Source organism: Somniosus microcephalus, chromosome 6 (assembly GCF_052327205.1).
Source record: "Somniosus microcephalus isolate GS21.2 chromosome 6, FLI_Smic_1.0, whole genome shotgun sequence".
In the NCBI taxonomy this organism is placed as follows: Eukaryota; Metazoa; Chordata; class Chondrichthyes; order Squaliformes; family Somniosidae; genus Somniosus; species Somniosus microcephalus.
This window is the reverse complement of record NC_140992.1, coordinates 16605211-16620491: the sequence shown is the minus strand read 5'-3', so window position 1 is coordinate 16620491 and position 15281 is coordinate 16605211. Positions and strand designations below refer to the sequence as shown.

Below are 15281 nucleotides of genomic sequence, written 5' to 3'. Positions count from 1 at the left end.
ATCGGAAGATGAGGCAAATAACAAATCGTTCTTTCAGATTTCCAGCATCCGCAGTATTTTGCTATCTTACTAGTACTTTTGAAGTGTAGCCACTGTTGTAATGTAGGAAACGTGGCAGCCAATTTGCGCTCAGCAAGCTCCCGCAAAGAGGACTAAGACAATGACCAGATAATCTGTTTTAATGATGTTGAATGAAGGATAAATATTGGCCAGGACACCGGGGAGAACTCCCCTGCTCTTCTTTGAAATAATGCCATGGGATCTTTTACGTCCACCCACGAGGGCAGACGGGGCCTCGGTTTAACCTCTCATCAGAAAGAGAGGAATATAGTTTAAGCCTAGGAACTTTTCAAAGCCCATTTTGTCACCATTTTACAGAGCCCATCATATTTACACAATATATAGAGAGAGAGAATTAATATTTTGAGGTTTAAAGAAGGCAATTTTATCGCTTATGAGGAGAAAGACTGATCATTGGTTTGCATACACAATGTATAAAATCAAGAAATTAGTGTCAACAACAACAACTTGCATTTATATAGCGCCGTTAACGTAATAAAATGTCCCAAGGCGCTTCACAGGAGCGTTATCAAACAAATTTTGCCACCGAACCACATAAGATGTTAGGATAGGTGGCCAAAACTTGGTCAAAGAGGTTGGTTTTAAGGAGCGTTCTAGAGGAGGAGAGAGCGGAAGAGAGGCGGAGAGGTTTAGGGAGGTAAAATGGAAATTGCATTGGACTCAAAAGTTGGTGGAGCGAGGCAGGCAGAGCTTCACTTATAATGTGGTAGAAATTACACCATAAATGGAAGTGATGCTGCCCATCCTGCCTGTGCAAGGTCTAGCTCTTCGATCGGAGCTGGCTACTCTTCTCCAATTTCCTTTGCCCACCTGTATTATTGGAGAAAAGAACATGGAGTGGAGGCACCAGCCCAGTCTTCAGTATGTCAGCAGGCACCGATCTTGTCAATGTAAGCAGGTCGTTTAACTTGGATTGTAAGGATACAATTTTAATGAGAGTAGAGATAGTAAGGTAAGCTGCTTCTCATCCTCTCCATACCACACACAGGCTAGTTAAAACGTGGAACAGCAGAAACAAGCCCTTAATGCTGTACAAACAATAGTCGGATAAACACTTGGTTAGGACTGGAAGATTATGAGGGCAAGTAGAGTTACAGACAATCAAATACTTATTGCGCAATGAAGATGTAATGCCATTGAAAGTAACCAAAGATGAGTAATATAAACTCCAGAGACTTGAGCACAAAAATCTAGGCTGGCACGCCAGCGCAGTGCTGAGGGAGTGCTGCACTGTCAGAAGCGCCGTCTTTCAGATGAGACGTTAAGCCGAGGCCCCGTCTGCCCTCTCAGATGGACATAAAAGATCCCACAGCACTATTTCGAAGGGCCGAATGGCCTACTCCAGATCCTATTTCTTATGTTCTTATGTTCCTCAGAACAAACCCTGAGCACCATGCGCCCAAATTTCCCAGTTGCGCTCCAAACGGGTGAGATTCGCTGCAGAGGAGAAAAGTCAGAACATTTATCCCTGTGGTGTTTCCAATTGGGGAGTTTCAGCTCCTCTACTGACTGGGTTGGAGCTTCTGATGGGCACTAAATGCAGGCCTAGCCAGCCAGCGACGCCCACATCCCATCAATGAATTAAAAAAAAAAGGAATCACTATCTCCTCAAATTGGCAGCCTATTACTGCCTGGCAAAATCTCCTCACCATGGACACTGGGGATGAGCCAGACTTCAGTAATCAGAGAGGAATTTTCCCAAGTATTTTTTTCCCTATTGGCCCTGGTTTTTCTCTCTGTCTTTTTTTGCATCTCCCTGGAGATTATTTGGCTGTGGGGAGTACAATGTCTAGTCATGATGCTCCAGCCATCGAGAGTGTGGGGCAGGCTTGATGGACCAGCTGGTCTTTGCCTGCCCTACATTTTAGTATGTTCGTAACAATTTCCTACTTATTTTCAATGATGAAAGGACAAGCTTACTGGGCCTAATAATCTTTTTCTGTACCTAAACCTCCTTCTAGGAACATAGGAACAGGAGGAGGCCATTTAGCCCCTCGAATCTGTTCTGCCACTCAATGAGATCATGGCTGATCTGCGATCTAACTCCGTATACCCGCCTTTGCCCCATACCTATTAACATCTTTGATTAACAAAAGTCTATCAATCTCAGATTTAAAATTAACAATTGATCTCGCATCAATTGCCATTTGCGGAAGAGAGTTCCAAACTTCTACCACCCTTTGTGTGTAGAAGTGTTTCCTAACTTCACTCCTGAAAGGTCTGGCTCTCATTTTTAGACTTTGCTCCTAGTCCCAGACTCCCCAACCAGCGGAAATAATTTCTATCCATCTCCCCTATCAGTTCTGCTTAGTATCTTGAAAACTTCGATCAAAACACCCCTTAACCTACTAAATTCCAGGGAATACGACCCTAGTTTGTGTAATCTCTCCTCGTAATTTAACCCTTGGAGTCCAGGCATCAGGGGTATGATTCTCACTAAAGGGTTTTCACCAAATGAAATGTGAGAGGGCCCGGCTTCATGTCCCGGACAAGCCCCGCTGTGTTGCCATTTTTCGATAGATTTTTGAATATTAAGTGAACCAAGGAATATGGGGAATGGGGCGGGAATGTTGAGTTGAGGCAGAAGATCAGCCATGATCTTATTGAATGCCGGAGCAGGCTCAAAGGACCGAAGGGCCTACTCCTGCTCCTATTTCTTATCGTTCTGGTAAATCAATGCTGCACTCCCTCCAAGGCCAATATATCCTTCCTAAGGTGTGGTGCCCAGAACTGAACACAGTACTCCAGGTGTGGTCTAACCAGGGTTTTATATAGCTGTAGCATAACTTCTACCCCTTTGTAATCTAGTCCTCTAGATATAAAGGCCGCATTCCATTAGACTTTTGATTATTTTCTGTACCTGTCCGTGACATTTTAACAATCTATGTACATGGACCCTTAATTCTCTTTGGACCTCCACTGTTTCTAGCATTTAGAAAGTATTCGGATCTATCCTTTTTAGGTCCAATGTGGATGACCTCATGCTTGCCTATATTGAAATCTATTTGGCACAGTTTTGCCCATTCACTTAATCAATTAATATCTCTTTGTAATTTTATGCTTCCATCTACACTGCTTACAATACCGCCTATCTTTGTGTCATCGGCAAACTTGGATATGTGGCTTTCTATCCTATCATCTAAGTCGTTAATAAATACGGTGAATAGTTGAGGCCCCAACACAGATCCCTGCGGGACACCACTCGTTACATCCTGCCAATTAGAGAACCTGCCCATTATCCCTACTCTCCTGCCGCTCAGCCAATTTCCTAACCAGGTCAATAATTTTCCTTCAATTACATGCGCTTCAACGTTAGCTAACAGTCTCTTATGAGGGACCTTATAGTCATCTAAAGCTCCCATTTTTAAACTTTGCAATGTGCTTTGTTTGGCTAAATTGAGTTACATAGGATTACATAGAATTTACAGCATAGAAACAAGCCATTCGGCCGAACTGGTCTATGCCGGTGTTTATGCTCCACTCGAGCCTCCTCCCACCTTACTTCATCTCACCCTATCAGCATATCCTTCTATTCCTTTCTCCCTCATATAGCTACCTAGCTTCCCCTTAAATGCATCTATGCTATTCACCTCAACCCCTGCATGCGATAGCGAGTTCCACATCCTAACCACTCCCTGAGTAAAAGCGTTTCTCCTGAATTCCTTATTAGATTTATCAGTGACTATCTTGTATTTATGACCCCTAGTTTTGGATTCCCCCACAAGCAGAGACATCATCATGTACGGGTTCTGACGGAGGGTCACGGACCAGAAACGTTAACTCTGTTTCTCTCTCCACAGATGCTGCCTGACCTGCTGAGTATTTTCCGTTTTTATTTCTGCACATTTACCCTATTGAACCCCTTCGTAATTTTAAAGACCTCTATCAGGTCACCCTTCAGCCTTCTCTTTTCTAGAGTAAAGAGCCCCCGGCCTGTTCAGTCTTTCCTGATAAGTTATAAACTCTGAGTTCTGGTATCACCTTTGTAAATCTTTTGTTTTTTGCACCTTCTCCGTCTCCTTGTTGGTCAGGGCCTTGACTGTTCTTGGAGTGACTACGAAATCGTGAACTTAGACTGTTTTGTTTTTTATATTGACTGGGAACCTTTTCAGCAGACTAAACAGGATTTAAGCGGTTGCGGTTAATTTGTTTGTTGCAGGTGTGCAGGGAGTTCCAACGCGGAAACTGCACCAGGGGCGAGAACGACTGCCGCTTTGCTCACCCAGCGGACATCGCCATGGTGGACACCAACGACAACACCGTCACCGTGTGCATGGATTACATCAAGGGCCGGTGCTCCCGGGAAAAGTGCAAGTACTTCCACCCCCCCGCCCACCTGCAGGCCAAGATAAAAGCGGCCCAGCACCAAGTGAACCAGGCCGCGGCTGCCCAGGCAGCTGCCACTGCAGCCGCCATGGTGAGTGGCAAGCGCGGTGCTGACCCGGTTTAAGCGGCCGGCAGGGGAAATTAAAGGAGCCGTTGATAATCTTAGTGCCGCATTTATGCTTTTCCATGATTTAGTATGGTGAGAAATAAACAGTCGGGCAATATGATTTGCAACCTTTTTTTGTGCTGCACCCTTTAAAATTATTGTTTGCACTCTCCCTTTTGTCATTAAGTGAAAGGTTTGGTAAAGGCAGTAATATTAATGAGTGGCAGCTAATACCTGCTTTTAACTTGGTCGACTGTTCCTTTGCTTTAGGCTATATTTGTGTATTTCTCTCACCGTGTTGTTATTATTTATTATATAGACATATATAGATATATCTATAAAATTTATACTAGCCCGCAGTAAAACCTCGTTGTGCGATATCTATTAAGTGTTAGTACGATTAACGTCAAGGGGAGATCTGGTGCTGTGTTCAAACGCGTTGTGTTGCCCAGAACAGGAGAGGCAAAGGACACAGGAGACAGACTCTGCCTTGTTTTAATAGGACACTGTTTTTTTTTGTAATTAACTTTACTATATATGTGTAAAAGTCCTTAGCCTCACAATAACTACTCAGTAGTGCCTTTATTGTGCATGCCTAGTCTTGTTATTTGTTGTATATGGCATTCCGATGATTTGTTTTTTTTATTTGTTTTTTTCCTCACCTACCCACAATGCACTGCTGCCCCCATGATGCACCTCTGCTTGCTGTTTATGTTAATGCGCTTGAACCCCATTGGCCCATTGCCATCATGTGCTCGCTGCCTGCTAATTAAGACTCAGTCGGCTGTCAAATCACTGAAGCGACCCCTCGAGGCAACCTTTGACCTGGTACTATGACCTTTCACCTTTTAGCTTGGCATGTAGCTTTGTTAGGGTTACAAGTTGTAACTTAAAAAAACATTTAATTAAGACAAAAAAAAAATGAATACTAGTACTTTTTTTTTCTGTTGTAAACACTAAAGGGCGGTGATAAATTGACTGTGGCATTCTCTGCTTTGAACGACTCAAAGGGAGACGAACGTTAACAAGAAAAACACTTTGCTCTCACAAAATTTCAAAGCGGCAAAAAATGAAACTTGGACAATTTGTCAATTAAATTGTCCAAAAGGTGCGATTGCAAAAAAAAAAGCAACCATAGTGTTAACTGAAGTTCCACACTCAGTTCATCACCTGTGGATTGCCCCTCCGACATAACATTGGGGGATGTTAAATTTATATTATTCATATAATAATTCTGTACTTATGCGGTTGGCATGGCTTTTTTTTTCCGTTTAAAGTCGTAGCGTGTAAATGTTTGTTTACTCAGTGTTCAGGTACCTGCATGAGTTGCACGTCAAATTTTTTTGTTTTGGGGGAAAAGTGTGGGTTTATCATTTTTGTTTCGTAGATATTCCTTTTATTAATCGCTCTTAAAGATCGTAGTTAACATTGCTTTTAATATTGATCGTCATGGAGCTAGCAGTGCAGCTTTCTGTTTTTGTATATTAAGCCTCTCTTATTGTAAGCTTTGTGATACATGTAGTAACATATGGTGCAGTTATTTTTTTAATTTTTCCTGTTGATTTTTTTTAAATAATTAGTTTATTGAGTAATGCTTGCTGTGCTATTGTTTCCGGTTTATTTATTTTTAATTGTCTTGTTACAGGTAGTACTCTTGTTGCTTGCTTGCTAGATGGCTAGAATTGGAAAAAAAATGGCCGCCTCAGATTTTTGCTCTCTGTACTGATTGTGTGTTGTTCTTTTCTTTTTGTTTGTTTTTTTTCCTCTTCCATCGTTTTTTTTTTTACTCTACTTCTCTTACTTCACCCGACATTTTCCAGGGTCTTCCTCCCGGTGTCCTCCCCCCGTTACCAAAGAGACCTGCACTAGAAAAAGCCAATGGCGCCACCACAGTCTTTAATGCTGGTGTTTTCCAATACCAACAGGCCCTTGCAAACATGCAGCTACATCAACAAGCGGCCTTCATCCCACCAGGTAAGGCGAGAAAGCCTCTTAGGCTCGACACTGAGTGACGGGCAGGGAAAATACTTGACTTACTGGTGTTTTTGTATGAAGAAAACCGCACTAACAATAACAACCCTGTAATTGTGTTCTAAATGATTTGATTTCCTTGGTGCCTTTTTTTCTTCTTATTTTCCTTTTGATGGTTGATCACAAGATTTAAAAAATAAATAAAAGCTTTCATTTCCTAACTTCAAGTGGCCCAAGGAAATAGGAGAAAGTACCAAAAAAAGCTCGGTGCAGGGATTTCCTACCTGATCCACGCCCTTCACTCCTTCCTGGGGTTGGGCTGTGACATCACATTGTAATATGGAGGACGGCGAGCCACCTTTGACTATCTTAGAGAAAGTTAACGTCAAGAGCCAGGCTACTTGGTGGCAAAAACAGGAAGGCAGATTATTATCTGAACGGCAATAGATTGGGAGAAGGGGAAGTGCAACGAGACCTGGGTGTCCTTGTGCACCAGGTGCTGAAGGTAAGCATGCAGGTGCAGCAGGCGGTTAAGAAGGCAAATGGTATGCTGGCCTTCGTAGCAAGAGGATTCAAGTACAGGAACAAGGATGTCTTGCTGCAGTTGTACAGGGCCTTGGTGAGATCACACCTTGAGTATTGTGTGCAGTTTTGGTCGCCTTATCTGAGGAAGGATGTTCTAGCCATGGAGGGAGTGCAGCGAAGATTCACCAGACTGATACCTGGGATGGCAGGAATGACGTATAAGGAGAGATTGGGTCGATTGGGCTTATACTCGCTGGAGTTTCGAAGAATGAGAGGGGATCTCATTGAAACTTATAAAATTCTAACAGGACTAGACAGGCTAGATGCAGGAAAGATGTTCCCGATGGCGGGGGAGTCCAGAACCAGGGGTCACAGTCTAAAGATAAGGGGTAAGCCATTTAGGACAGAGATGAGGAGGAATTTCTTCACCCAGAGAGTGATGAACCTGTGGAATTCTCTACCACAGAAGGCAGTTGAGGCCAATTCATTAAATATATTCAAGAAGGAGTTGGATATATTTCTTAAGGCTAAAGGGATCAAGGGATATGGGGAGAAAGCAGGGACAGGGTACTGAATTTGGATGATCAGCCATGATCTCATTGAATGGCGGAGCAGGCTCGAGGGGCCGAATGGCCTACTCCTGCTCCTATCTTCTATGTTTCTATGTTTACCAGAGTGCAGGATGTCACCAGGGCTAAAGAGAGCAGGAGAGAAGCCACGGGTAAATTAAGGGGAGGTGTTTAAAGTTGTTTTCTAAACCTTTTGCTATCGATTCCTGTGGGGATGGGGGGGGATGGGTCTCCTCGTCATTTTAGTGAAAGATCCACAGAGACGCCGTTTCCAGAAGGTTCCTGCAGATCTTCTGCCGCAGTGATGGTGGGCTGGGAGAACACCGGGGAAATCCAACCCCTGTAGATTTTAATAGGATGGAAGGACAGAGGATATAAGAAGTTCCATGGTTACCAAAGAAACAATGAGGGGGCTGGTTTTAATTTAGCTGGCCGGACGGGATTTGGCGCAATGCCGGATTTACACCCCGCCCACTGACTTCAACAGAGAGTGAAATCGGGCGGGATGTGAAACAACGTCCGCCGTAAGATGCAGTGCCTCCCCCAGTGGGCGGCCCATTCAAATTTTTGCGTGTGTGCGGCATCTACAATGGAAAGGCCGGTGAGCGGCCTGCCCGGGGCCTTGCAGATGAGCGTGCGGCTGCGCAGCTTAGCGGGAACATTGGTGTCAAGCCATCGCTACACCCGATCCCGTCAGTCTCGCGATGAGCAGGCTTGGTTCAAACTGCCCCCCAAGCGCAGCTGGTGGCTGCATGAGTCTTGCAGCGATGCGAAGGCAAGGGAGCCCAGCAACGATAAGCTCGCGAGTGCCCACTCGCTCCGACGTCGTCCTTTACGTGTGTGTCCGCCTGCGCCCGGGAGTTAGGGGAGTGAGTGCATGTGCCAACTTCCTCCACCTCCTCTGGATTCTGAATTCATCCACTGAAGAAGAGTGGGCTTCCTCCCACGGCCAAGAGAAACCCCCTCCTCACTCTCTTCCACTGTGTCCGCTGCATATTACCGGTCTTCCTGGAGTCAGTACAGCAGATTTTCACAAAGCTGGGATAGCGTGTCACTGAATATAGGGGCAGAGGTGACACTTGGCCACTGGTGACTTTTCCATTAGGATTACTGCACGAAACTTCCTACCTCTGCAAAGAGATAAAATAATAGGACAAAATAGAAAAGGATAAAATCAAACGGAAGGAAAGATCGTGGGGAGTAATTTTGAATTTGGGCGCTAGTGTAAAATGGCCGATTTCGGATCAGCTTCCCATTATACAACTTTTCATGAACATCCAGGAGAGATGTATAACGGGCAGCTGAATCAATATCATACTACGGCCCAAAATCAAAATTACCCCACCTGTGAGAGAACCATATAGAAGTATATAACAGGATAGAGAAAGTAAAGTCGGAACAAAACTTACAGATGCACCGTGGGCAACAGGACAAGAGGACATAGGTCGGAATTGTGAAGGGCAAGTTTAGGGCAAATGTCAAGAAATATCTCTTTACACCGAGGACAATTAATAGTGGGAACTGATTGCCAGGAGGAGTGGTCAAGGCAGGATTCATTTGAGAAACAGCCAGACGCTGCAATGGGAAGGCGTGGGTAGGGTTGGTATTCTGGAAGGATGAGATGAGATGGACTGAAGAGACATGTTCATCCAAACCCGTCTTGCAAAAATCAAAATACAAGCATGAAGGAGATTGGCATAATGACAGAGATCACTAGACCCCTGACCCTTAACTTAATTCACTGATGGGTGGTAGCTATAGAGGTCCGTAAGTACATACTTCTGGTATGTGCAGGAGACTGGTCTATTGAAACCAACTATTTGAACGAGGGTGTTGGCAGTGCTCAATGGGTGACATTCCAGGTTAAAGCTGCATGACTGCAGCATTTTTTTAAGTCACGTACTAAATCCATTTCATTTCTATGAGATTTTAAATTCGGGCTTTGCTGAATTTAATTTAAAACATTTCCGTCTCGAAATGCAATCTTCTCTTTTTCTCCTCATCCTTTGAAATCTCAGTTAGCCAATTCTCTATTTGTGTCAGTGTGTTTCTATTTTCCATTGTTTCTCTCTCTCGCTCTCTCGCTGTATTTCTGTATTTTCTCTTACCGCCCTCTCTCGCTTTCTTTCTCCCTCTTACGATATTGCAGCTGCTGTCTCTCTTTTCTCTGACCATCGTCTGACCGTATCTGTTTTTCTCTCTCTCTCTCTCTCTCTCTCTCAACTTACCCATGACGAGTGACCACTTGGGATGAGGTACTGGAGGGACACCAATGCCAGTTAAACCACACCTCGGTCAGAGTCAGCACCTTCAGGAGAGGAGCAGAGAAAATTCATTCAAAATCATAGAATCATAGAAATTTACGGCACAGAAGGAGGCCATTTGGCCCATCGTGTCCGCGCCGGCCGAAAAAGAGCTCTCCAGCCTAATCCCACTTTCCAGCTCTTGGTCCGTAGCCCTGTAGGTTACGGCACTTCAAGTGAATATCCAAGTACTTTTTAAATGTGATGAGGGTTTCTGCCTCTACCACCCTTTCAGGCAGTGAGTTCCAGACCCCCACCACCCTCTGGGCGAAAAAAGTTCTCCTCATTTCTCCTCTAATCCTTCGACCAATTACTTTAAACCTATGCCCCCTGGTTACTGACCTCTAAGAATGAGTTAAAGGACTGGATGTTGGGAGTGAGGTAGAATACTGCTTTGGAAACTGGGTTTGCATTTAATCTGGAGCACTGGGATAAAATCTTGCTCCATCTGCTGGCTGTAAGAATGAGATTGGGGCACCGAGTGAGTCTGCATCATTGGAGCTCAGACTTTGGAATTGTGCGCTGTGGACAGTAGCTCACAAATATCACTATGAAATATCTCTATGCACAACTTGAGCAGGGACACACACATTTATTTCAAACTGGTTAACATTCCTGTCAAATACTGACACCGAGTAAATTCGCCCCTGAACGGCCTAGCTCTAATTGTAAGGTTATGCCCCCTTGTGTTGCAGTCCTCCCAACCGAAGGAAATAGTTTCTCTCTCTACCCTATCGAATCCTTTAATCATCTTAAACACCACAATTAGATCACCCCTTAATCTTCTATATGCGAGAGAATACAAGCCTGGTCTCTGCAACCTATAAAAGAAAGACTTGCATTTATATAGCGTCTTTCATGACCACCGGATGCCTCAAAGTGTTTTACAGCCACTTTTTAAAGTGTAGTCACTGTTGTACTGTAGGAAACGTGGCAGCCAATTTGCACACAGCAAGATCCCACAAACAACAATGGCCTAGAAATTGGGTTTTGGCTTAGCCAGGGCTTTAGCGCCGGAAGTTAGTGCCGGCGCTAAGTCCCCCTGCGCGCGCCAAAAATTCAGTAGCGCCGCGCCCAAACGGCTGCCGGCGCTACTGAAGGGTCTTAGCGCCTGGAAAAGGGCGCTAACTGCCGTTTAGCGCCGCAATTCCGGCGCTGCGGCACCCGATGCGGTGCGGCAGGCTGGGGAAGTGCAGGCCTCCTCCTTCCGTTAAGGAGGAGCTGCCTGCACCCGGCCGCGGCCCGCGCAAATCTGTTTAAAAATGAGCCCGGCACCTCGGACAAGTGCCGGGCTTGCATCTGTTCCGGGGGGGGGGGGGGGAGAAGTCCGGGGAGGGAGCTGCGGGCAGGCGGCCGGCGGGAAAGCGGCCGGCCGCCGCGGGGCCTTTAATGCGCCGGCGCAAACACATGTTGGACTCTGTTGCCAGAGTCTTAGTTGCGGCTGCCACGGGCGAGGCGGGCGCAACTGAATTTCGGCGCTGGGGCCCGTCGGCATGGCAACCGGGACGCTGCGCACACCGATGACGTCATCGGTGCCGGCGCAGCGCTACCGGTGCAACGCCGCTTTAGGGCCCCAGGGAATTTTTCAACTGGCCATAACTCTGGCGCTAGTCCCTCTAGCGCCTCAAAAGCGGCGCTAAGGCTAGTGAATTTCTAGGCCAATGTGTTTATGACCAGATAATCTGTTTTTGTTATGTTAGTTGAGGCATAAATATTGGCCAGGGCACCAGGGATAACTCCCCTGCTCTTCTTCAAGAATCTTTTACACCCACCTGAGCGAGTAGACGGGGCCACAGTTTAATGTCTCATCCGAAAGACAGCCCCTCCAACAGTGCAGCGCTCCCTCAGCACTGCACGGGAGTGTCAACCTTCAAGTTCTTGGAGTGGGACTTGAACCCACAACCTTCTGAGTCATAGGCTAGGGTGCTACCAACTGAGCCACAGCTGACACTGGGCATCTATGTCCTCATAATTTAGCCCTTGTAGCCCCGGTATCATTTAGCGCCAACATTCACACACCTCGCTTTGTTAAGCACAGCTCGTGAAGCAAAGAAACAGACAGGTAGAGGTCAGGCTTCACGCATCACAGCAGCAAACCTGGTGGCGTTTGTAAAGATTTATCTGGGAAACATCACGTGCTGTCGCGACCCACTTTTAACTGAGAAAAACCAAGGGGAATCATTAAGCATTGATTTCTTTGCTTCCCCTCCTCCTTGTTCAAGAGGAAAGTGAGGTAGAATACTGCTTTAGAAGTTGGGTTTGGAGTAATGGGAGGCTGCCCCGGGTTGGGGTTAGAGGTGAACAGGTACCAGCCTCACACAAGCGAGCGTTTGCCACGTGTGCGCTCAGACTGCGAGCGTCTGCAGTCTGTTCAATCCTAGAGGGCAACACTGCTCAAGTCTGACCCTGGTCCTCATCCAAGGCTGACCTGCCTATTTTCCAACGGGGGAGGTCACTGGATAGCAGTTGAAAGTAGGTACCCTGGAATCCCCTTCCTGACAAAAGGGCTCGGAGGTTAATTGTAACGTCCTGATCGTTGCCCGAGCTGGAATCAACACAGATTTACACTCAATCCGCCCTGTTTCAAAGATTCTTTTGATAAAGAAAGGCTTGCATTTATATAGCGCCTGTCGCGATATCTGGACATCCTTAAACACTTTACAACCAAGGAAATACTTTTGAATAGTAGTTACTTTTGTAAGAAGGAAATGCGGCAGCCAATTTGCAAACAGCAAGGTCCCAAATAAAGCAATGCGATAATGACCAGATAATTTGTTTTAGTGATGTTGGTTGAGGGACAAATATTGGCCCCAGGACACCAGGGAGAACTCCCCTGCTCTTCTTCAAAAATAGTACCATGGGATCTTTTACATCCACCTGAAAAGGCAGACAGGGCCTCAGTTTAACGTCTCATCTGAAAGACGGCCCCTCCGACAGTGCAGCACTCCCTCGGTACTGCGCTGAAGTGTCAGCCTGGATTATGTGCTCAAGTCTCTGCAGTGGGATTTGAACCCACAACCTTCTGACTAATAAGGCAAGACTGAGCCATGGCTGATTGTTTCTGGTGAGGGACATTTAATGCTTGGGAATGGAACGCTTCCCATTTCAGGCACCCAGTGTTACCATCAAACGTCCCCAGGTTAAGTGCAGCATAAGTCTCCCTTTATTCTGCCCAACAATACACATCAACCCAACCTTGAAAGAGCACTCTGTACTGCACCTGTGTGACATTGTCCATTTCCCATACCAATCATCCTTAGGCCTGTCTGAGTGGCATTGCAAATTAGTGCTGTAGGCCCATGCCTCTAGGAACTGGCTTCAGATTACCCAACCTCAATTCACATAGGTCCCTCAAAGCCGGTGGTGTCTTTTGTGTTATGGTTGTACAGTAGTTTAACACTCGAAGCAGAGGAAGATTACAGGACTATTGGGGGACAACAGGGCAGTGGGGTAAATTTTATGGATCTCTCTACCAGAGAGCCAGCACAAACACGATGGACTGAGCGGACTCCTGCCATGGTGTAAACCTCTATGCCCAGCAGTTTGGGCTAGATTTGAGCCCAAAATCTCCGAGGTGAAAGTGCCAGTCTCCAAGCTTCCCGACTGTAACAAAATGTCTAGCAAAGTAAGTGACAGCGGGTTACGCGGCTAGAAGTAAAGAGATGTGAAAGGGTTAAACTACGGTGAGAAGGTTTGACTAATTGCAGAGGAAACAAGTCAGTTATTCGCTGGTCCCAATTCTAATTATTGGCACGGGCTGCCCCATTCTCCTATCTCCTTCCGTCCCTGGTTTAATGTTTTTGTCACTGTATCTTTATTCAAAGAGTCTGTACTTATAAAGCGATTGCTGTGGGTCTCTGTACACACCTTTCCCTAAACAAAAAAAGTTACTAACCTTAACCATTTTCTTTTACTTATTACATCCGGGGAAAAAAAAGGAGTCCCCGGCAACAATTGCGATGAACCTTTTGAGCATAATTGACAAAAAAAAAAGGAGATTCATTATTGACGGCTGTCGGAAATATTCTTGCCTTAAAGGGACCTACAGCATTCGGCCACAAATGTTTGCGAGTTGATGCAACTGAGCTGATAATATGATCACTGCTGCTTTACGTTTCATTTGCTTCACATTTCCCTCAAGGCTATTATGTGTGCTGGTATGAACAGTGCCCTTCCAACTGATGTTCTCCCTTCCCATTCACTGTAAATCTTTTAAATGTTGTGCGGTTGTATTATTTAGGACTTGGCTGTTACAGCCCTACTGCATTCTCCTGCACCCCCCCCTCCCCACCCTCCCTCCCCACCCTCCGACTCTCTTGAATTGAATGCGCTCCTGAAAAGTGACTAAAGTGTACCAGACCCGCTGTAGAAACACAATTTAAAACCTTTACACTGCCATCACTGTGTTAGCATGAGGCGGGATTTAGAGGGAAAGGCCACTATCGACACCGTTTAAAAATCAAATAGATACACTTATAATTAAAGAAAGAAAGAACCTGCATTTCTATAGCACCTTTCACGACCACAGGACGTCCCAAAGCGCTTCACAGCCAATGAAGCACTTTTTTGAAGTGTAGTCACTGTTGTAATGTGGGAAACACGGCAGACAATTTGCGCACAGCAAGCTCCCACAAACAGCAACGTGATAATGACCAGACAATCTGTTTTAGTGATGTTGGTTGAGGGATAAATGTTGGCCCAGGACAATATTGATCATAACTTATGTATCTCTGCTGAGCTTAAATGGCATTTACTAAGCTTGATGGTGTGAGAAGCTGAATTAAGACCTGCGGATCATTATTAAGAAAGAATTTGCATTTATATAGCACCTTATTGCACCCTCAAGATGTCCCAAAGTGCTTTACAGCCAATTAAGTACTTTTGAAATAACAACAGAAAACGCTGGAAAAACTCAGCAGGCCCGGCAACATCCGTGGAGAGAGAAACAGAGTCAACGTTTCAGGTCGAAACCCTTTGTCAGGACTGAGAAACACAGGAAATGAAACAGATTAAAAGGCCAGTTTGGGGGCTGGGAAATGGGGATGAAAGAACAAAAGAGAAGTGAAGAGACATTAAGAGGTATTCAAAACCAGACGAGATGGTGATAGGACTAGTAAAGAGACAAAAGATGGCTCTAGATTAAATACTTTAGAAGGCAGTCACTGTAGTAATGTGGGCAAATGCAGCGGCCAATTGTGCACAGCAAGGTCCGGCAAACAGCAAATGAAGGAAAGACTATAAAATCTGTTTGCGATGCTGCTGAGGGAGAAATGTTAGCCAGGACACTGGGAGAATTGTCTGCTCTTTTTCCATAAAGCCATGAGGACTTTTATGTCCACCTGAGCAGGCAGACGGGACCTCAGTTTAACATCCGATCCGAAAGACAACACCTCCAACAGT

The 15281-nt window shown here is 45.5% G+C and overlaps 1 protein-coding gene across 20 annotated transcripts in view; it reads left to right on the top strand.

The window, feature by feature from the left end:
- The window catches only part of LOC147115496 (muscleblind-like protein 1), a 743720-nt gene that overhangs the window by 711074 nt on the left and 17365 nt on the right, over positions 1-15281 (top strand). For 17 of the 20 annotated variants that reach the window (XM_085989770.1, XM_085989779.1, XM_085989776.1 and 14 more), the window contains 3 exons: positions 4241-4498; positions 5288-5341; positions 6334-6487. In XM_085989770.1, the coding sequence (XP_085845896.1) occupies positions 4241-4498; positions 5288-5341; positions 6334-6487 (466 nt within the window). The remainder of the gene's footprint in view (positions 1-4240; positions 4499-5287; positions 5342-6333; positions 6488-15281) is intronic. The other 3 variants (XM_085989782.1, XM_085989778.1, XM_085989784.1) reach the window with 1 other exon arrangement.